Here is a 22,677-nt window from a genome sequence, read left to right on the forward strand (position 1 = left end):
GCAGAGAAAACAAGTCGCCAGAGAGAGAGAAAAAAGATAAGCTTTAAACTTCCCCGTAGAAGTGGTTCAATCTTAATTTTAGAACTTTCGTGACTGCAGGAAATATTATTTGGTTCTTTCGGGTAAGTCACGTCTAAAGATAAAATAATAAATTAAATTAAATAATAGAATACGCTATGTATCTTGGTGATATCTGTCTGCTAATATGTCTGTCTATAGTTTTCTGGTTAGATTTTGTCGCTATTTTATTATACCTGATGATGATTGCTTGTGTTGCAATCGAAACGTCGTATTCTATTATTTAATTTAATATTTTATCTTTAGACGTGACTTAACTGAAAGAACCAAAGAATAATTCCTGCAGTCACGAAAGTTCTAAAATTAAGATCTATGTAACTGCTTTCATTATTCCACTTTTTCTGACCAGTTTGGGCTGGGTGCCTGTGAAAGAGCTTCATAGCTTATATACAATGTCTGTTCATTCATCTTGAAGTTTTGGACCCAGCAAAATTTGCAGATATTTTATATTGGCAAATGTAACACCTCCAGGATTAATGCACAGCCTTTAACCACCACCAGTGGTGCAATTGCAGCAGAGCTCAGGCTAGAGGGACTTTGGCAAAGGGGAAGTCAAGGCACCCCACGTCATTCAATGCGCCAACCACGAGGCCACTGTCACCGTACCTGCTCTTGTAATAATCCACCAGCTGGTTTGTTCACACATGCTTGCAGCACGACTTGGAACCTTGTAGATTTGTTGCACATCATTACCGTCTTGTCCCCAGTTCGGCAGCGGAGTGTACCTGGACAATCCGTCGTCAAATGCAGCTGCGCTCACCACATCCACCATGACGTCCACCACCTCCAGCCGCTTGCAGGAGCCACACCCTCCCAGTACTGCTGCCACGGTGGCTGCCAGGGCCTATCCAGACGTCATCTCACTCGACTGACTCCCGATGAAGCAGGGGAGAGGCTGTGCCAGTCAACTGTGCTTATAATGCAGCAGCCTCCAAGGACCTTGGTTGATTTTCGAGAAGTTTCAAATTGGACACACTCGCTTCGCCAACACTTCGGTTTAAGTTATCTAACAAGTCCTGGGCATGTGGGGTGTCAAGACCACCAATGTACACCAATAAAATGTTTTTTGGGCTAGATTGCATAAATAATCTATAGCACACTTTTCATCAAGGATCTCAAAGCAATGAGACAGCAGCACACTCAGCATATTAAATGCATTTTAAGAATAATTTACTAAAACGAAAAGTTTAAGAAATGTATAGCTTTTAAGGCACATTTAAAAATGTCCACTGATCCTGATATTTAATTTAGCCTTCCATAGCCTGGGGGCTACATGGGAAAAAAAGCTGTGTCACCCAGACCAAAACCTCAACCTGGGAATGCAGAGATCGCCATATCCAGATCTTAATGACCGCTGAGGGGACATGGGTGCAGCATGTCAATGATGTAGGCTGGGGCAAGATGGTTCACTGCTTTGTCAGTATTTTAAACTATTGTGAAACTGGAATCCAGTGCAGGGAAGCCAAAACTGGTGTTTTGGGTTAACACCTGAGGTCACATTCTGAACATGCTACGAATTGATCAGCACCTTGTTAGCCACACCAGGGAGTAAGACATTAAAATAGTCTGAGATGACAGCATGGACCACCTTTTCTGCATGGGAGGCAGAGAGAAGGGATAGCATAGATTTTGAAGATGGAAAAATGAAGTGATCTTTTTAATGAGCCTTGAAGCACATGGGATCAGATGACCCCTAATTTGTAATTGCCTTTGTGTTGCTCAACCCACCACCACAGCTAATTAGCAAGGCTTGTGTAAGCAAAGCATGCCAATTCCTTACAAGTTAAGCACACCAGTGTGTTGAAGAGCAAACCAACATTTACAATTCAAGACTGGTTATAATTACCAGCAAAACTCTAATTGTGAATTTGCTGAACTAGAAACTAATTGGCATGTTTTGTTTACATGATAAACCTTACTATTTGGCTGTGTTGATCTATATGTATGCCATCTAACACAAAAAAACCGTATTGGGTCAGGAAAGCCAAGGAATAACTGCACCAACACTCAGGTTGTAAAAATATTACAATATCTTCCCCCACAAGTTAATCGCACAGCTCTGACTACTTGCAAGTGTCAAATCGTTTAAAATTGACAGCAATACAACCACTGAAAGGTATTTATTTCACAGAACAAGGCTTGACCTGAAGTACCTGCACACACATGGGCTTATCCTGCAAGTGGTGCCGAAACCTTAGGCTGCAGAATGCCAAAAGCAGATCTCTCCATGGATTTTGGGATGCCAAATCAGCTTAATATTGTAAAAAAATAATGTACAGTTTGTAGTTGATAAAATGTAATTTTTAGCCACGTGTAGCCACATTGGTAATCCTCACAGGATGCGTGTATGTCAGTCTCTTGCACATTTGGTATTGGAAATTCTTGTAGACATGTTGTCAGTTGCTCATTAAAAGTGACAACGGACCATTTATATTGTACATGTTCTCCCACTGTTGTACATGCCACACTGCAGCTCCCAGTTAGCATCAAGTGACCAAAAGAATGAGCAATTTATAAAGCCTTTGGTCCATTGCAGACATGCATTTACTGGTAGGAACCTCCGGTTACACCAGCCCACGGGATTATTGTGTCCGTCATGCAGGGAGGGGCTAGGTGGAGAGGGTAGGGTGGGGGCTCACCCTCAGGTCAGGCATATTTGCAGAATACACCACACCACCGTTGACCCTGGCCATTGACTGAGCAACCCAACGTTCCTACCAGCTCCCTCCGCAGGAATGTGTTTAACCTGTCAAGACCTGTATACACATTCCACTTTCCATTTCCAACTGTACCTTTATCCTTCCATGTCATGCAGTGGTTAGTGAATATTTTTCGCAGTGCTATGGCATAACTTTCCAATTGCTTTTGGCAGAGCAGTAGCCTTGCCACATTCACCAGATTAAACTATTGTCCAGATGGCACTGCCCAGAAAGGATTGTCCTTCAAAACACAATTGGGCATGGCTACCAACTAGGACACATGACTATGTATCAATACAAATTATGCAAAGCTTTATCCTACCAAGCCCAAACAAATGTATTAAAGACTTTCAATCAGCTCAAATTCTAAACATATAGTATTACTGTGATTTGAAGATTTTTATGGAAACCTTGTAATCTTGAAATGTTACACAATTGAGCCAAAAAAATGTACCTTCTCCAACTATACGAATTTGACCAGGTTGAATAATACCAGTTTCACATTTCCAAAGAAACTGGAAAACTCCTTTGACCCCACAATTGGCCTTCACAGCGATAACAGATCAATTCAACCCAGGACACATACTTGCACTACAACTTTATTTTAAGCATTTTCAAGGTTACATTCCGGTTGCTTAATTTGAGAGAGGATTTATGATCTTCATGGTAGTGCGACATTTGTTAGCCCCCTCCAGATGGTCACAAGTCCTCAGGCAGTCCACTTAATTAGGTATTATCAAATACGGGTGTTAAACAGTGCTTTGGCAAATGGAGGCGTGGGTGGCGCTCGTGGAAAAGTGGTCGTTGGTGATGGCAGCGGCACCGCTCTACAGCTTGTCCAGGTAGTTGTCCAGCGCCGGAATGCCCTCTTTGAGCCCCTTGCGTTTGCGCGTCTCCACCACCACCTGGGCAGGACGGGAGGTGGGGTCGGAGGGGTCGCCGGGCAGGATCTGCCAGTGGTCAAACACGCACTGCGGGAAGGCCTGGCCGCCCGTGTTGGAGCGCAGGTCGGCCGTGAATCCTAAAAGTGTGCGCACGGATTGCAGACAGGGAGAACACGGGGCTCAACGGTCATTCACACTCCAAGACAGCAATGTACTGTAATTCTTGCCCATCCCCTTACCAACCACAATGCCGAATGTCACTTGCACAAGATCGGGCTTAGAGAACCCCAGGCTTGCCAGTTTGTGCTTACCGAAGGACTCGTTGACGGGAAGGTAAGCCTTGACGACGAACATGGGCGTGCCAGCCACCTGCGACTCCTCAAAGACGTGGCCACGTTTCCTGTTGAGCACGCCGTAGATGCCGCCCACCACGGCCTCCGGGCACTGCAAGCCACAACACCGTACTCGGTTAGGCACTACCCTTGATTCAGATATTTCATAAGAACACCTAGAGGATGTATTGAAGAAAAAGCAATAATTATACAAAGTAATTTTTTTTTTATGTTACAAATCAAGAGCTTTGGGTTTAATCGAAGTTGTCTGCCCTGCTTCAAGGTGCCACCACTGCCATTGTTCCTTGCAGATTTTGTAAGGCTTTCCGGTTCATATAATATAATTATTTTTTCTCAAACGAGCAATGTGATGGTACTATGAAAATCTATTTGTGGGCCTGAGTCAGTGGTGTAAATTCCACATTCCTATGGGAAGGACCAGGCTCAATTGCTGACAAGACAAAGTATCTTATCAACCACAGAGATGATGCACCAAGTCAAGTCATTACAGGGCTCTACCATGGAGGAAATTATGAGAGCGCATAGCAGCAACCACCCTCTGCCAAACTCCCAAACTGAGCTCTCGATCCTTAAATCTCAACAGTAATAGTAGATTTGACATGGCTAAAAGGCCTCCTACACCCACGAGGTTATCTAGCAAAAAAAACTAGTGGGCATTGCAGCCCTGTGACAAGTTATTTTAATGTCCCAAGCTGGTGGAAGGAAGGCCTTAAGTGTATGGCCAAGTCTGACCCGACGATGCATCTCCCCCCCCCACTTCAGAGATGAGTGCATCGAGAGGGTTTTCATGTTAATTCTATAGCCTCTCTCCCTACCACCCTGCCCATCCACTAAAATTGCCAACTCCTTTTTGCCAGTTTAAATTAAAACTCTTCCATGGAAGCGAGGCAGTTGTTGGGCTCAGCAGTCAAGGAATACAAGGCAGCACAAACCTAATTTGTGATTAAACTAATTTCTCAAGTGCAGCTAGTCGATGCTTTTTTTGTGCAATCATTCGCAACCGGACAGCGTTCCGCGCACCTGAATCTCGACCAGGTAGATGGGCTCCATGAGGCGGGGCGCAGCCGTCAGCATGCTCGCATACATGACGCGTCGCGCCGTCGGGATAATCTGCCCGCCGCCGCGGTGGATGGCGTCTGCATGCAGCGTCACGTCGTGGATGTCGAAGCGCACTCCACGCATGTTCTCGTCGCACAGCACACCCTACCGCCGGGGGAGGGGAGCACCAGGTGGAGGGAGAATCGTTAACTTTCTCAAAGATAAAACTTAAAATGCCAACATGGACATGACCTTTGGTTACATGATTTTTTAAAATAAAAAATACTTAAATCTAAGCATTTTTGGTGGATCATTACATAGTTCAGTACCTAAACAGGGGATGATCAGCAACCCATTGCACATCGAAACTGCACAACCACCAGTGTGAAACGTAAATGTATATTATTGATATATTACCTTGTCTATTACACTATGTATTCTTAGTTTATCATAGTTTAAACTTGTACAGAGAAAGTCATCATACAGTATGCGGGGGAAAAAATATTAAGAGTACACATGAACGAAACTATAGCCAGTTAGACACGAATGCTTGGGCACTAACTGGTGCCTGAATAGTTCAACATGGAACATACAAAAATGGGGCTTAATGGTTAAGTCTGTACATCTCAAATACGCTATGGGGAGGTACAGTACATAAAATGGGATTGGACATCAATAAGTTTAGTAGGTTATAGCACAAATCCATAAAATAGGAGTGCGTAAATCAAGGTCTGACTAATTCGATTTTCTTAAAAATATAATTTGAATGGCCTCAACTGCTCTTTAGTATTTCATTGATCAACTGAGATTCTAAACGCACAATGTGCATACATGGGGCAAAACCACAGCAACTGCTGCTCTTAAGCGGTCGCTTTAAATATTCCACTTTCAGAATATTGATTTATCAATAAGAAAAAATTATTTCTGTGTAATTCTGCATGCAATGGATTTTTTTGGTTACACAACTAACAACTAATAAAGATTCCAGACAATTGAGGGTGAGAGATTAATCAATGGAATCTTGCCCTAAATTGTGCCCATTAAACACAAATATGTGTGAATGACGAGACAGCCGTCACACACCCGATACAAACGGCTGAGGGGCAGCATATCATTGACGTTGCGTATGCAAGTAGTTAATTTCACGGCCAACATTTCACCCAAGGCGTGAAAACGACTGGAGCGCAGGGTCCCATCCACTGAAACCAAGCCATTTTTATTTTATTACGCAAGACCCAGCAAGCTCGACAGCTTTTTCATAAGCGACCAGGCCATAAATGATAGCTCAACGAAGTGTAATGTGGAAATGTATAGCAGCCAAATACTCTAAATGCACATTCCTAAATGTGGAGGGAAAAAACGGAGAACATGAAAACTCCAAATATATAGATGTCGGGATCAAACCCACAACCTCCTGTATACCAGGCTAGGTAGTTAACATCGCCACCGTCACGCCCACCCACCTCCTTCATGGCCCACTGGAAGCCGGCGACCACACTGTCCTTGATCTCATTGAGGTATTGCACTCCCTTTGTGACGTCCACGAGCATGTTGGGGCCTGTGCCATCGGGGCCGAAGCACCAGATCTTACGCGCCTCCGTCACGTCCCACTCGTACTTATCGACCAGGTAGCGGGCGCGCAACTTCAGATCTTGCCGCGCCGCCACATCACCCTTGTCGATGTCCTCGGCCAGGCCGTCGGACATGGGGCGTGCCTTCATGTACAGGCGGTTGTGCTTGTTGGGCGACTTGGACAGGCAGACCTGGTCCGACTCGTTCTCCACCGTCTCGCGATAAGAGACCACTGGGTCCGATTTCTGTGTGAGAAAGCAACGCGTAAATCGGTTTATTGTGAAAGAGGGTTTATTGCTTTTGATTGAACCAGGACGCCTAATGACTTATGACCTAAACGCCCAGAACACTCTTGGTCTCGTCACATCTCGATAGACGAGCAGGATAGAGATGGCTAGTGCTTGGGTGAGTGACCACCATGCTCAAACAGCCGCTGTGGTTCTACTGTTAGAAGGTAGTGTGGGGAAACCGTCTTACCTCAATGCTTTTGTCTATGGCTCCCCATATTCACAAACTCGTACTGACCAGCGTGGTGAAATATGGTCAAATAACCACCAAGACTGCATGGCATGTGAACCTCATCCGGCAGCAGACTGACAAAAGGGTCGTGCATTTAGATGCAGCAAGGAGGCCGTAACAGATGCATGAATGAGCTGGTTTCTGGCAGTTGCAATCTTGCACCCCTCACCTTGATGGGGATACAGGCGTGGTCTTCCTCCAAATCCTTCAGGCAGATCTCTAAGTGCAGCTCTCCAGCACCAGCAATGATGTGCTCACCGGACTCCTCAATGATACACTGGAAAGGCACAATGAAACAAACGTTGTAAAGGATTGTTAATGGGCTGGCACATGGACAGCAGTGTCGGCTCTGCGCTCGGTCCTAAGAGCCACCCAAACCACCTCCATAGAGTGTTCATGACAACAGAGGGGACAACCGAGGGAAAGACAAGCATCAGGATTCATACAAGAACCCCACCACCACGAGGTGACACACCTGCACCATGGGGTCAGACTTGGCCAGACGCTTCAGGCCTTCCACCAGCTTGGGCAGGTCTGCGGGGTTCTTGGCCTCTACGGCCACGCGGACCACAGGGCTCACGCTGAACTTCATCACCTGTAGGCACAAACAAAGGGGCACACAGTTGGGTTTACGTGAAGCTTGCCAAAGTTTACCTACTCTTTCCAACACCAGTGGATAAATATGGAATTGCAATCATAACGTAATTGTAATTTCAGCAAACAATGCTGTAGTAATTGTAATTATAAAAAAAACAATGGAGAGGTGTGGTGGCATCAACAATCCTGGTTGCGATGACATCCTAACATGGTACACTGGTTTTCCTTTGACCAACTTGCCCTATTCAATGTGGAATTTCCACCAATAGCGCAGTACTGTAAAGAGTATACGAGCATCCAAACACCTGATGACGGAGACTTGTGTTTGCCTCCGAAACGTCGTGATTTATTATTTTATTTCTACCATAACTTTTATTAATTTTAATTTTATTTTTTACCTACGTGACTTTACCGAAAAAGCCTAAGAGTATGAATCCAAATACCTATTTGAGCACAAAAAACGTATTGTTTTAAACTATAGGGGAAATCCTCCTTCACGATATTCATCATAGCATTCACATCTGCATTTACAGCTTGGGCTATCCATGGATGCCCCCATCTTGCCTCGTTAAGTGCGTGATGAACCTTGTCCAGACTTCGCAATTGGTGATAGAGGCCACTATACCCGGTCTTCGCCAGAGTGGCTTGGGGACAATGAAGCAAAGGCAGAAGGGTGGTGGGGGGGGTCTCACCCTCAGATTGTGGGCGTGCTCGTAAGTGCTGATTGTGCCAGTCTTAATAAGGAACTGGTCCACACCAACGAGGCCGACGATGTTGCCGCAGGGCACCTCCTCGATGGGCTCAACGTAGCGGCCCATCATCAGGATGGTCCTGCGCAAGGTGGGATCCACGTTATGGTTAACAAGCAGGGACTTCCATTACACAACATGAACAAAAGTGAACATCGTTTTTTTAGCTCATTGACACTTATTTTATTGCACCTAATTGTGCAAATAGCAGTGCTGGGAGACAATATTGGTCAGTGTGGAACCCATAGAGATCATTGTACTACACTGTGGAGGAATCACCCAAAATATCACAACTACTTTTGAAGTTATTCAATAGACTTTATCTACACTTGAAAATATGGTGCAATCATGTGATGTAATAACCACTATTGTTCAAAGAATAATCACTATTTACTGTGAACCAACAACCATCATAAACTGTTTCTTTGAGACAGTTTAATACAGGGTGCAAGAGCACTTAATTTATCATCGAATTTTTCCCAAGCCACTGGTCAACTGGAGTAAGAGGCATGTGACAAATAGCGAGTGAGGGAAAAAGTATTTGATCCCCTGCTGATTTTGTACGTTTGCCCACTGAGAAAGAAATGATCAGTCTATAATTTTAATGGTAGGTTTATTTGAACAGTGAGAGACAGAATAACAAGAAAATCCATAAAAACGCATGTCAAAAATGTTAAATTGATTTGCATTTTAATGAAGGGAAATAAGTATTTGACCCCCTCTCAATCAGAAAGATTTCTGGCTCCCAGGTGTCTTTTATACAGGTAACGAGCTGAGATTATGAGCACTCTCTTAAAGGGAGTGCTCCTAATCTCAGCTTGTTACCTGTATAAAAGACACCTGTTCACAGAAGCAATCAATCAATCAGATTCCAAACTCTCCACCATGGCCAAGACCAAAGAGCTCTCCAAGGATGTCAGGGACAAGATTGTAGAGCTAACACAATATGCTGGAATGGGCTACAAGACCATCGCCAAGCAGCTTGGTGAGAAGGTGACAACAGTTGGTGCGATTATTCGCAAATGGAAGAAACACAAAAGAACTGTCAATCTCCCTCGGCCTGGGGCTCCATGCAAGATCTCACCTCGTGGAGTTGCAATGATCATGAGAACGGTGAGGAATCAGCCCAGAACTACACGGGAGGATCTTGTCAATGATCTCAAGGGAGCTGGGACCATAGTCACCAAGAAAACAGTTGGTAACACACTACGCCGTGAAGGACTGAAATCCTGCAGCGCCCGCAAGGTCCCCCCTGCTCAAGAAAGCACATATACATGCCCGTCTGAAGTTTGCCAATTAACATTTGAATGATTCAGAGGACAACTGGGTGAAAGTGTTGTGGTCAGATGAGACCAAAATAGAGCTCTTTGGCATCAACTCAAATCGCCGTGTTTGAAGGAGGAGGAATGCAGCCTAATACCCCAAGAACACCATCCCCACCGTCAAACATGGAGGTGGAAACATTATGCTTTGGGGGTGTTTTTCTGCTAAGGGGACAGGACAACTTCACCGCATCAAAGGGATGATGGACAGGGCCATGTACCATCAAATCTGGGGTGAGAACCTCCTTCCCTCAGCCAGGGCATTGAAAATGGGTCGTGGGTGGGTATTCCAGCATGACAATGACCCAAAACACACGGCCAAGGCAACAAAGGAGTGGCTCAAGAAAAAACACATTAAGGTCCTCGAGTGGCCTAGCCAGTCTCCAGACCTTAATCCCATAGAAAATCTGTGGAGGGAGCTGAAGGTTCCAGTTGCCAAACGTCAGCCTCGAAACCTTAATGACTTGGAGAAGATCTGCAAAGAGCGGGACAAAATCCCTCCTGAGATGTGTGCAAACCTGGTAGCCAACTACAAGAAACGTCTGACCTATGATTGCCAACAAAGGTTTTGCCACCAAGTACTAAGTCATGTTTTGCAGAGGGGTCAAATACTTATTTCCCTCATTAAAATGCAAATCAATTTATAACATTTTTGACATGCGTTTTTCTGTATTTTTGTTGTTATTCTGTCTCTCACCTGTTCAAATAAACCTACCATTAAAATTAATGACTGATCATTTCTTTGTCAGTGGGCAAACGTACAAAATCAGCAGGGGATCAAATACTTTTTCCCCTCACTGTACCAGCTCATGAGATGAGAAATATAAAATCGATGTGGTGTGTCAGGTCTGAAATATTTCTTGGGTTAGACTCAGACAGACCTGGCTGAAATGAAGTCCTCGCAACACAAACTGTCTGGGCATCCAAACTTGTTTAAGAGCTCTCCGATCACGATAACATCCGAGGCGTCTGAAACTTAATCATATAGGTTTACTTGAGGATTAATTATTAAGTGTTGTCGCAGACAGCACCAAAAACACCAACCGAGGAGTTCAAATGTTGCCAGCTGAAGCAGCTCAAAAGCTAGAGGAACTTCAAAGCTCACTTACATGAACGATAGGAGCTCAATGAAAGTGTCATGTGATAAGCGCACCACCCACCTCTGGATGGGCTTGATGAACAGGTCCTCCTTCTTGCCGGGGGTGTAGTTGGGCCCCATGATGCGGACCTTTTGTCCGGTAGACACGACGCCCGAGAAGACGCGGCCGAAGGCGTAGAAGCGGCCCTTGTCGGTGGTGGGTACCATTTTGGAGATGTACATCATCAGTGGTGCCTTGGGGTCACAGTTCTTTATGCCTGGGACCAGTCAAGACACGGTACCCAAATTTACATCAGGATGCCTAGCCACCCAAGCCACATTTTTGTTAATTATCAGACCATATTGTTTCCCACGCCAGATGTAAAACCTATCAAAATAAATCTACCCCATTTATAACACAGCCGTCCGTCTCATTTGCTGTTCTTCATCATTGCTTAGACACGTCACCGCAAACCAATCATTCGCGGGGGATATACGTTCCTGTTGGATCTAAATATTAAATCCGCGAAAATATGAATACTTAAAAGCTTGAGGAAACTAGGGTTAGGGGGCATAAACAATAATTATATTGAAACAAACTGTATGGATATTAATATGTATATAGTCATTGTATTTAGCTTACCTGTAATTATGATTAACATAAACATATTTAAAAGTGCAAATCTAATTTAATATTATACAGTAGGTAATTAAAAAAAATTGTCAAGGAAAGCACCCGCGTGTAAACAGTGGCAGCCAGAGGCAGGCTGAGAGGGAGTCGCGTGGGCTTCTACACCGCTCCAATGGCTCACTACTTCTTGATCGGCTAAGTAGCGCACCTACGGCCGGAAACATTTAAAATCCAACCCCACGAATTTTAAATAGCACAAGAATGTGTGATGAATACGCTAAAATCGTGATTATAAAATCAACGCAATCCAAGTGCCAGCCTACTTCTCTCATCACCTCTCCAGCTTGACTGGCATGGTGCAGCACAACATCCCCTCTCCAAATCCCAAACCCCACCCCCCCACGTGTTGATAATATGGAGTTCATTATCCATCAATTATACATTGTAGACCTGCAAGTCCTTTGTTAACGCATCTCTGAAACTTGGATTGCCAACAGCAACTTACTTTGGCACAGGTGTAGTCTACAGATGGTTAAACTATTGGTAAAAACTTCCGTTTCACTCAAGACATTTCACGCATCCGGCTACTAAATTTTCATCAGGAGCTTTTAATGCAATCACTTGAACACAACGGAGGTAAAGTCAAAGAGCGCAGCATGCATTCAAGCGTACCCATGGCAGCCTCGTCATCACCAGGTCCCTCGTAGAGCAGCTCGCAGCGGTAGCGCTGAGCCGTGACGGGCGACGGCAGGTGGATGGTGATCATCTGCAGCAGGGCGTCCCCAGCAGGCAGCCAGCGGCGCATCACAGCCTGACGAACGTACACATGCGGAAAATGCACAATTAGCGTTGTTAGTGTGCTTTATGACGAGTGCTACATTGTGGGGAAGCAAAATGTGTTTGTCCTATAGATAAACTTGCTATGGCCAAAGGAATGTGGAATTTTCACCACTGGCTCAGGGCTATACACATTATTTGAGGACTACCTCAATGCAAAAGAGCTAATAAATAACTTATGACCATTCATGACCACACACCAAAAATAATAATTATCGTTTTGTGCAAACATCCAAGTGTTTCACAACAACCAAACAATGTGTCTGATGAAGCAGACCACGGAGTTATTGACGCCTGCCACTCATCACATTTGAATGTGCTGTGGGCTTTAACGTTCGCCGTAGCAATATCATAACTTTTTTTTACTAATACAGTCATACCTTGGTATACGACGCTTTGGAATACGTCGAATTTGGTATACGTCGTGTTTTGACGAGAAAAAAATGTCTTGGGATACGACGCACTTGCTAGAACTTGTATGGGTCGGGATGAGTCACCGCGTACAGTACCCATGTACACAATACTGTTATGGCTCTAACAAGCGTAACGGTATTGTGTGGAATGACCAGACAATGTCACAATTCTGGAACATTCTTAGAAGGCAAAAACAAACTTCAATGGACAGGTTTTTAGTAAAACTCAAACCTGGTGAGCATCAACCAGGTCCAAGTCAAGAAAAAAGACAGAAAAGAGAAAAACCCCCCAGAATTTCAGCTTCCTGAAGTTAATGGAAGGGGACTCTCCTTCCAAAAAATAACATCTCCTCCTCACCACCATCCTCGTAGGCTATCAACTCCTCTTCGCAAGGTAGTGATCTAAAATATTATTTTTATTTCTATTTATTTTTATTTATTTATGTATTTATTTTAATGTATGTATGCATATTGGTATTAAGTAGTGCCTACATTATTTTATACAACCCCATTAATGTATAATATGCCATATAAAATATCATTTCTTATACTCTGGAACGGATTATTTTCTTTCCCTTTATTTCTTATGGGAACAATTTGTTTGGTATACGTCATTTTCGGTATAAATTAACGACGTATACTGAGGTACCACTGTACCATGAATTTTGGGATTGATAAGCCCATTCCAAAAAATTATGTAAAGTGGACAATAAACCAACAACCTGAATAACGGTGGCATGAGACAGCAAGCTCAAGCCTCACCTTGAGCAGGGGCTTTCCCTCCTTTTCCTTGTCCTCTGTGTCCAGCTTTATGTCCAGTTTCTCAACCAGCTTGGCCGTCTCTTCCTTCTTGAAGTTCATGATGGCGTCGAACACCTGTGCAAAGCGGAGAGAAAACAAGCGAGTTGCATAAAACCAGTCTTGTCCAATGGCGATGTAGCTCCCACCCATCATAGCAGGGAGCGCAGTCAATCAGAACAAAGGTCCTCATCAATGAAGATCAGGTCAAAGTGAAGAATTTTATTTTGTCATCATCAAGACTGCGCACCTGCCAGCACGACACATTACTGGTCTGCAGCTAAATACTGCCATGCAAATGGGCACATTAGTCCCTCAATTACTGCAGTTTAAAACCAATTTAACAATGGAGAGTTAAACATTTTATATCTACCAAAATATTGCCCGAGTGGTCTGCCAATCAAATGTGTCCATTGTGTGAAAATATTAGCATCAGCAAAGGAAACTAAATTGTTTGCGAACAAATGCCTCTACAATTTGACGAACCATTACGATTTCGGGTCATGGTCTTGTTTCAAGAATTGATTTTTTGTTTGGATGCATCGCTCCAGAAGCCTAAATGTAACATTCAAGAATATACTTTCACACACCAGTGAATGCAATTCATATAGTGGTTGTAGAAGCCACACAAAGCAATTACAAAAATAAATTGTAAATGTATTTTTAAAACTATGGTTTCGATGCATGCCCCATAAGCAAAGGAATCAAATTGATTTGATGAACAATTGGGATGCCTTACTCTTTGGTTCTTTCAGTAAAGTCACGAAAAAATAAATTAAAGAATAAAATACAACGTTTTGCTTTCCACCGTGCTTTTTATGGGTCCATTCTCTCCTTCGGCCGCTATGGGCAGGAATTCCACACAACTCCCCCTCTGTCTGTGCGAGTCTCTCTGCTTGTTGTCTCTCAAATTTTGCAATCTTTGGAAGAACGTAATCAACCATGTGGGATGTTGACTGTTTTGTTGGCAGACTGTTGTATTGCATAATATTTCCAAGTTTACTGTTTGTTTTCTCATTCATTTATACCCGATGGTTGCTTGTGTTGCAATCGAAACGTGGTATTCTATTATTATTTTATTTATTTCTATGTAACTTTACCGAAAGAACCAAAGAATAATTCCTGCAGTCACGAAAGCTTCGAATCTAGTTTGGAAATGCCTTTTTTATACATAACAGATCATGGGGAGATAATTTAACAGAATCAATGGGTTTTGATAGCCCGTGTGAAGGCGATTTCCAAGCCACTCATGATTAAGCATGCTTCTTCACGTTTCTGCTTAAGATGGTGATGAACGGCCGTTTGGGGTATGTAACGTCAAGCAAGATGTGCGCAAGGGGAACCCAGCTTGGGGCAAGAAGCACCTTGAAGATGGGGTCCAGTACAAGTTGGCAAAAGGTGCGCGGAAGCTTCTCTCCAGCAGCGTTGGTGGCAGACTTGCTGAACTTCATGGTTGCGGGATCGAAATACCTGTTGCAGACCCACAAGTTATGCAAGCAGTGCTGTACGACCGACTCTCGAAAAACACCCCAAGCCAGTTATTTATTGTCCCCCCCATCAACCAATTCCACCAACTCAGATTGCCCATGTACAGTGGTTATGCAAACAATTATCTTGAATAAAAATAACCTCTTCGCACCCGAAGTCTAACATATCCTTTTTAAGGCACAACACAAGGTCTCATCTCGGGCTGTCTTTCCTCAGCAGTCCAACACAATTTGGAAACTGCACAATAAACCGTTTTAAAAATGCAATTGCTGCAGTGATGTCAGAACATTGTCACGAGTCACTTGGCTGAAAGTCACTTAAGTATTTCTCATTACTTAGGCTCAAACTCACCTAGAACTGGCGAGTCAAACAGCCTAGGTATACATCTACAATGGGTCAGTTTTTCAAGTTGAGGTTTCCTCAACTTTATAGCCTCCAAGCACTCGCCATGTGACCAGGCACTAAAAGGCAAAACTTAACTCATGCAGGCAGCTAACATCACCAAGAGTGTGAAAAACACTGTTTGGCGCTCACCTTTCGCCCCACAGCTTCTTCATCATATCCTCCACCTTCTTGCAGCGCTCAGTCGCGCTGATGTTCTTGTCACCCTTGGCGGCAAACTTAGAAACGTACATCTCAGCGAACTGCTTTAGGGTGAAGGCCCAGCCGTGAAGGCCGGAACCAAAACCCACTGTGCCTGCCACTGGGTCCACCTGCAAAAATGGCGGACAATAGCGTTAGTTACCCGTGATGGCCATATTAAGCCGCCGAGTATGTCAAGGTAAACGGTGCCAATCTCCTGCTCACAACACGTACTGCAATGCTGCGGAAACAAGGGCTGAATATTGCTGTACAGCTTGAATCTTTGCTCTAAAATGTCTGTTTTATGATCCTTTGATCCTGTCAGGTTCACAAAAGCCCTTTTGGCCTCAACAGTCCAAACAAAACAGGCAGGTGGGTGGATTCAGACCAAGCCCTTCCCACAACCTGTATTGTACCGTGCGCAAAAAGCTTATATAGGAAACCACCAGTTAAGAACTGCAATGAGCACTTTCCTCTAGAATCGGGGGGGGGGGGGGGGGGGGAGTCAAGTCACAGATTGGACTGCACCAGCAGGTGCAAGCTATAACTCTCATCTTGTCTCCCAGCTGTGCCAAGTTTGCCATATCGGGGTCTCATCATGCACTAGTAAGTACAATGTTTATCTTATAAAAAATGCTGCACCATTGACAGTATTTATAAATCATGTTTATCTGTATTATTGTTCCAATAACCCAATGAACCACTAATTTGTTGGTCGTAGGTGATAAATTACTGTTGGGAACATCTCCATTGGGCCTATGCTAGGACCCCGTTATAGCAGGGGTCCCCCCAACATCCGGGCCGCAGACCGGAATCAGTCCGTGGCCTGAGTAAAAAACAAACGTCGCTGGAGAGCTTCTTTGAAAAGGGTGAAAGACCCAATAATGAACCCCCCTCACGGTCCGTGAAAAAATTGTCTTCCAGGAAACCGGTCCCTGGTGCCAAAAAGGTTGTGGACCGCTGCCGTATAGCACCGATTCACCTAGCGCTGCCGTTCTCCAGGTATGCATCTCCCGCGCTAAATGGGGTATGCCTGTACCACATTGCACATGCGCAGATGACAGATGCACATACCATGATGTTTCCCATGGGTCCGTTCTCATCCTCGCCATAGGTGGAGATGATGACGTTGACATTCTCAACGATGCGCTGGAAGGTCTGGAAGAGTGGCTCGGGCTCAAGCTGCAGCTCGAGGAGCGCACGGTCCATTTTGTTCATCATGAGCACGGGCTTGATGCGCTCGCCGATAGCCTGGCGTAGCACCGTCTCAGTCTGCACGCACACACCTGCGCAGAGAGCACACGTATCAACGTTACACCGCTCGTGCCGGTCATTCAAAGTCTCCGAAGGGACATCAAAGCCTGTATTCTTAACCACAGCTAGGCTCTGGCTCAAGCGAGCCGGGCTTAAAACCATGCTTAACTTGAGCAGTGTTGCTCAGGCATCTTCACAAGAAACCAAGCGGTTTGAGCCTGAGACTGTGTTACGATGCCAAACCAGAGCAAACCTGTCTCAGAATAAGGCCCTAATTAGAGTAAAAGTGGTTCACGTAAAGGATGTTCAAACAGTACTTAATAAAAAATCTCAATTACCAAAGCACATGCTTGGGGTAAATGAGGGACTTAAGGTCAACGTCAATGCAACCTCTTTAGGTACCATATTTTCCTGCATATAACCCACGGGGTATACCAGTTTTTACAAAAATAAGACCCTGCGAGGTGTATGGAGGTGCGGGCTATCCAAAAAATATTTTACACATGTGACTCGTAAAAAAAATTCATGGTAGGACTATCCACTATTCAACACTTACCTTTGACTAAACCACTGCTGAATAAACCACTCACACTAAAATTGCACATGTTATCACGTTTTAAATTAATTGTTTGTACAATTAAACGTCAATGTTTGAATTGCGCGCACTGTTTACCGGCGACGGGAAAGCTGGGGGGAGAGAGGTGGGGGTTGGGGCTGCTGGGGGGAGGGAGAGGTGGGGGTTGGGGCAGCTGTGGGGAGAGGTGGGGGTTGGGGCAGCTGGGGGGGGGAGAGGTGGGGACGAGGCGACAGAGTGACCGTAGTTCTGCTATAATCTGCTCAGTGCGCAATCTACCAGTGCTAAAACTGTACTTACTTATCTACCAGTTGTGTTACTTATTTATTGGATATTTACTTTTGTTACTTATTTACTGTTTAAAGTTCACTCGTTTCCGGTTAGTTTGTTTTCTTTGTGCACGTTATGATTTTAATGTTAACAAATGATAGTGGAATGTATTACAAATGTATACTTCGTATTAATGATGGAATTAAGCTGCGGTAACGACGTTAAATATATGAATGCATGCGGGGTATATGGAGGTGCGGGCTGTCCGATTTTTTTTTTACACAAAACGCTATTTTTGCAGGGTATATGCATCTGCGGGTTATATGCGTATGCGGGCTATTTTATAAAGTTAAATGCTCGCCCTCAATTTAAAAGCACGGCGGCGGCGAGAAACCCGACAGGACTCACCGGAGACACAGTCGACGACGACCAGCGCACCGTCGGTGACACGCAGGGCAGCCGTGACCTCGGACGAGAAGTCCACGTGGCCGGGAGAGTCGATGAGATTGATGAGGAAGCCGTTACCGTCCTTGCACTGCTTGATGAAGGCCAGATCGTTCTCCTGCAGCTCGTAGTACAGGGAGATGGCCCTGTTGGATGCGCACGGTGTTAAGGGTCAGCGTCTATCGGGCGACAGCTTTGGTGCATCCCCAATGCAAATTTATAAGAATCCAATTCGGCAAGTTCAGAGCTTGCCATTCCTTACAATCAAAATTATTATTTGTATACAAAGAAAATTTGCTCTACTTATTTAAATTAATGGATGTGTACACTTGAAAATGTTATCAAAGGTTGTAAAAGATACAAGCAGCAGTAAAGAGACAAACCCATAACTATGGCTTAAAGTTTCTGGCAATGTTTGTAAAACAAAATAAGAATCAAACGTTCCAATAATAAATATACAGCAATGGTAAACACCGGAAGTATACCACACTACACATTTGGTAACAAATACCTCGACGCAAACAGTCATTAACGCAATATTCAGCCAATGACTGCCTAACCCTGAAACACCCCTTTAAGACTTGTGCTCTTAAGACTCCTAGTTTAACATTTCTCCAAAATTTTAATAAGCCAATAGAATACAAAATAAATTGTATGAGTAGACATTTGACTTTATTTCTATGGTTTAAGTTACCCAGGGCTTAAGCATCAGCAGTGGTTATTGCAGTGTTATGAACCTGGAGACCCAAGTTCGATTCTAGGCCTTGGCTAACAAACTAGCGAATGATATACAAACCGGTAGTGGACCAACCTCCCCCTTGATGGATGAATCCACAATATGCATGAAGTACAATAAAATAACCTCAATGACAGCCAACTGGGGGGGGGGGAGAGGCCTTAATCTAGCCCTGGATTGACGAAATGGCTTTGAACGAATGGTCCACCTGGCGACATGTGAAAAATGCTGTGACGTGCAATGTGATGAATGGTCAGCAAGTGTGGCACTCACGTAGATTTGATGGTGATGCAGCGTTCCTGCTCGTCCTTGCGGGTGTCCGTGAAGCGTGTCTCTCCAGCACGCGACCCGGCAATGATGCCGGCCTTGCACACGAGCGAGTCGGTCAGCGTCGACTTACCGTGATCCACGTGCGCAATCACCGACATGTTGCGGATGTTGGACTTTTTGTCCATGATCGCACGGATCTGGTCTACTGTGAAGTTCACCTGCAGGAAGGCATGGGATGCATGGGACAAGAGGTTAAAACAAAGCAGAAATGGGAGAAAAGGATCAGCAATCACATCAACTGTGTTGCACATGCCATGTGTTGACATAAAAACCCTTCAGAAATGGTTTCAGTCAGTAGGGCAAGGTCCTCAGAGATGACACCACCAAACCACTTCTGGAATCACTTCAGACTTCTCTTGCACACCACTCTGCTCAAGTGTTTGTCCTTGCACAAGTCATCCAATACATTTACAGAATTAAGCCTTCTGATGTTAGTTGTGCTTCACGCCCATTTCAAACTTGCGCTTGAAGTCTCTTCGCGCGCCGACCCCTTGGTTGCGGCTCTGCGATCTGCCATGAACATGCTAATCTCTTTAACATGCTAGTATTCACCACCTAGCAGTCCTTTGATTGGTGGAAACCCAACCACCGTCGGGTTGGCTGCGCATCACTTACATTATCATTGGCTGCTGACATTGGGCTACGCCCATTTCAAACCATTGTAAACAGTTTGCCTTGGAAGCTAACCCCCCTTTTCCTGAAGACGACTGCTGGTGTTGCAATCGAAACGTCGTATTTTTTTTTCTTTTTTGGCTATTTTCTTTGAACCCATCCACGTGACTTTACCGAAAGACCCAAGAATATGAATTCCTGCAGTCACGAAAGCTGTAAGTCAAGATTCCGTGTAATATATGACATTCTCTAATTCAAAATATAAGGATGGCCTTTAACAAACATTTGAAGAGGCACTCAACTCTGAAGTTGGCAACGCCTGCTGCGTCCTGACTACATTTATCTGCCCAACTACAAGGTAAATTAGTGGTTTCGCAAGCACCACGGCCAGCAGCATTAAGAATGTCGTCACCTCCACTCCGTACGCACATCACCTCAGTTGCTTTTAACGCACGCAGCCCAACGTCGCCATCAACGACAGCATTGCCAAGTGAGGTAACAAATGCAGCCTTAGGTATGATAAACCGGGTTCTAAAACACCAACCCTGAACCTTAACCAAAACTTAAATTCAAATGACTAACCCTACACGACTCAGGTGGTGGACGGAGTCTGTTTAGATAAGCAGCTATAGCTCAAGAAACAGGAATGAAAGAACCGCCAATGGGTAAGTGCAACCGAAGATAGACGTGTTGGGATGAAAATCTGTTCTATGATTGGATAGAAATCTGTGGGGCACTTAAGGAATTCAGAGGGTTTTATTGGGTGGATAAATTAGCTTATAGACTCCTCTGCAAGTTTTATAAGTATATGCTAATGTATTACCTGCCAGTCACCTGACATTTCTCAAGCACGTCAATGACGCAGTCAGTGCACCGTCATTGGGCTCAATAGGTCAGTGGGACTCACGCTTGGTTATATTGACATCAATCTTAAGATGCATTTTAACTGTGCTCAGTTAGTTAAATATAGGATGCACGTTTACATAAACCTCAGTAGTCACCTGATAAAGGGAGTGCATTGAATCGGATGACTTCTCAATGGGTTGCTCTTGTTTAAAGAGACTTCAACCACAAATATAATTCTTCAATAGGCTCACTGGTTTAATATTATCCATTATAAATTGACGTTTTGACTGGTTAAGCTTGGCCGTGCAATGTATTCTATGATTCATGTATTCATTGACAAAGACTACGGTACATGTTGGTTGACCATATTTCACCAAATTGCTTACGACGGGTTAAATAACGTCACTTCAAATCTCAATGGGTTTGATTCTAAAATCAAGCCTCTCACCTGTTGAAATTACGCGAATACACATCTCAATGTCTCAACACCTCTTAAATACGCTGTGCTGTTAATAAACAAAACGTCAAAGGGAGGCGCAGTGGTGGCTTGACAAGTACGAGGGCTTTTATTTTATAGACGCAAAGAACCAGTGGCCTAAGGGGCTTTTATTTTGGAATAACGTCAGATCCGGCGTGGAGGGGGGCTGAGGGGTGAGCAAGAGAACATCGCGCGCATGCGCACTGCGGCTACGTGAGGGGGGAGGGGTTGGGGAACGGTACCTCCCGCAGACACGCTGTGCGCATGCGCGGCCGGATGCGGGGACGTCATCACAAACGCCGGCTCATTGTTTTCTCTGCTCGCGTGTTCAATTTATTGTTCTTTAAATATGTTAATCTTTCAGTGATTAAGTCCACGCGTCCATGTAATTAACCCACTTTAAGCAATGCGAATATAAACTAGCCTGACTGCTGACGAGACCTACAAAGTCTAACGCTAGTCTACCGCTTAAAACATATGGCTGGTCATAAGGTCTGGACTAAAACATGATTTTCATGTGTGTGGAGGAATCAAAGTACTGCTAGTGTATGTTAGGACAAGCCGTTGCTTTCAATGGGACGCTTTCACCCGTTGTGTAACAACGCAGTCCAAATATGCGCACGCCCAGATAGGCAGGAGTCAATTGTGCAACTGCGTACAACTCTGCTCGAACACAAGCCGCCATCTTATTACCGGCAGCTCGGGACTAAACGAATCGCCGTAATTACAAAAAAACACATCAAGCCACAAAGACGCAAGGAAAACGAGTCGCTCACGTATTACACGTGTTTAGACGTAAAAATACCCAAATATTCGCGCAGAAATGAAGATCACTTCTATTATCTCCCGACAGTGTCATTATAACACTTAATTGAAATTAAAGTCTCACGAGGCCATGGCCCGAACGCCGGGCGCCATTCATGCCACGTCCGCACAGCTGCTACGTTACTAACCACGGCCAAATAACGCATTACTATAATCACCGACACCATAATCGGTCACTTAACCCGCATTCGTTAAAAAATATAACAGCGGTTCGAGTAGCATGAGCTGCCACCTGTGCGCCACACATTGCGCGCATAGCAGGCAAGGGGTGAGCGGGGCCTGCCAACACGGGCCGTGACGCCCGTCGTAACAAATCGCGAAAAAAAATCTCTAAAATATCCGCACAATCCCAAAAATAATCGAAGTAGTAGATAGCCGGGATGCGTGCCGTGGTAAACGCGGGTCGGGCGAGGCCCGATGGCTCACCATGGTTGCGGATTTTCACGGACGGAGCCGCGCGATGCAAGAGCGGCGCCTCCCGCAGCCAGGAGGGACTTGAAAAGAGAGCGATGGCGGCACGGGAGCTGACGTCATACATCGGTGACGTCACCGCCTCGTGACGCATGCGCTCTCGATACGCCCACCCATGATTTGCTTTTGTAAGATGACGTCATCACGTCACGACGTACAATGAACGCCTTTGTGCCGTGACGTCACGACGGCGTACGTG

At 44.7% G+C, this 22,677-nt stretch overlaps 2 protein-coding genes and 1 non-coding gene across 14 annotated transcripts in view; 1 reads left to right on the top strand and 2 right to left on the bottom strand.

The window, feature by feature from the left end:
• LOC144946001 (E3 SUMO-protein ligase PIAS2-like) overlaps positions 1 to 3,450 on the top strand; it is a 29,916-nt gene extending 26,466 nt beyond the window's left edge. For all 12 annotated transcript variants that reach the window (XM_078874727.1, XM_078874722.1, XM_078874724.1 and 9 more), the window contains one exon: positions 786 to 3,450. In XM_078874727.1, the coding sequence (XP_078730853.1) occupies positions 786 to 950 (165 nt within the window). In that variant the 3' untranslated portion in view covers positions 951 to 3,450. The remainder of the gene's footprint in view (positions 1 to 785) is intronic.
• Positions 3,364 to 22,578, bottom strand: EEF2 (eukaryotic translation elongation factor 2). The gene is made up of 16 exons (XM_078874721.1): positions 22,434 to 22,578; positions 19,190 to 19,404; positions 18,145 to 18,326; positions 16,713 to 16,924; positions 15,591 to 15,769; positions 14,933 to 15,038; positions 13,533 to 13,646; positions 12,193 to 12,331; positions 10,972 to 11,167; positions 8,433 to 8,571; positions 7,619 to 7,738; positions 7,313 to 7,420; positions 6,516 to 6,869; positions 5,035 to 5,217; positions 3,973 to 4,105; positions 3,364 to 3,798 (listed from the first exon to the last, which is right to left on the bottom strand). Exons 1-16 carry the CDS (start codon positions 22,434 to 22,436, stop codon positions 3,605 to 3,607), a joined length of 2,577 nt encoding a protein of 858 aa, XP_078730847.1. The 5' UTR covers positions 22,437 to 22,578; the 3' UTR covers positions 3,364 to 3,604.
• On the bottom strand, positions 13,741 to 13,806 carry LOC144946090 (small nucleolar RNA SNORD37). Its single transcript, XR_013639781.1, has one exon. It is a non-coding gene; the product is annotated as a small nucleolar RNA SNORD37 (small nucleolar RNA).
• Positions 22,579 to 22,677: the final 99 nt, after the last annotated feature.

Source organism: Lampetra fluviatilis, chromosome 39, assembly GCF_964198595.1.
Source record: "Lampetra fluviatilis chromosome 39, kcLamFluv1.1, whole genome shotgun sequence".
NCBI lineage: Eukaryota > Metazoa > Chordata > Hyperoartia > Petromyzontiformes > Petromyzontidae > Lampetra > Lampetra fluviatilis.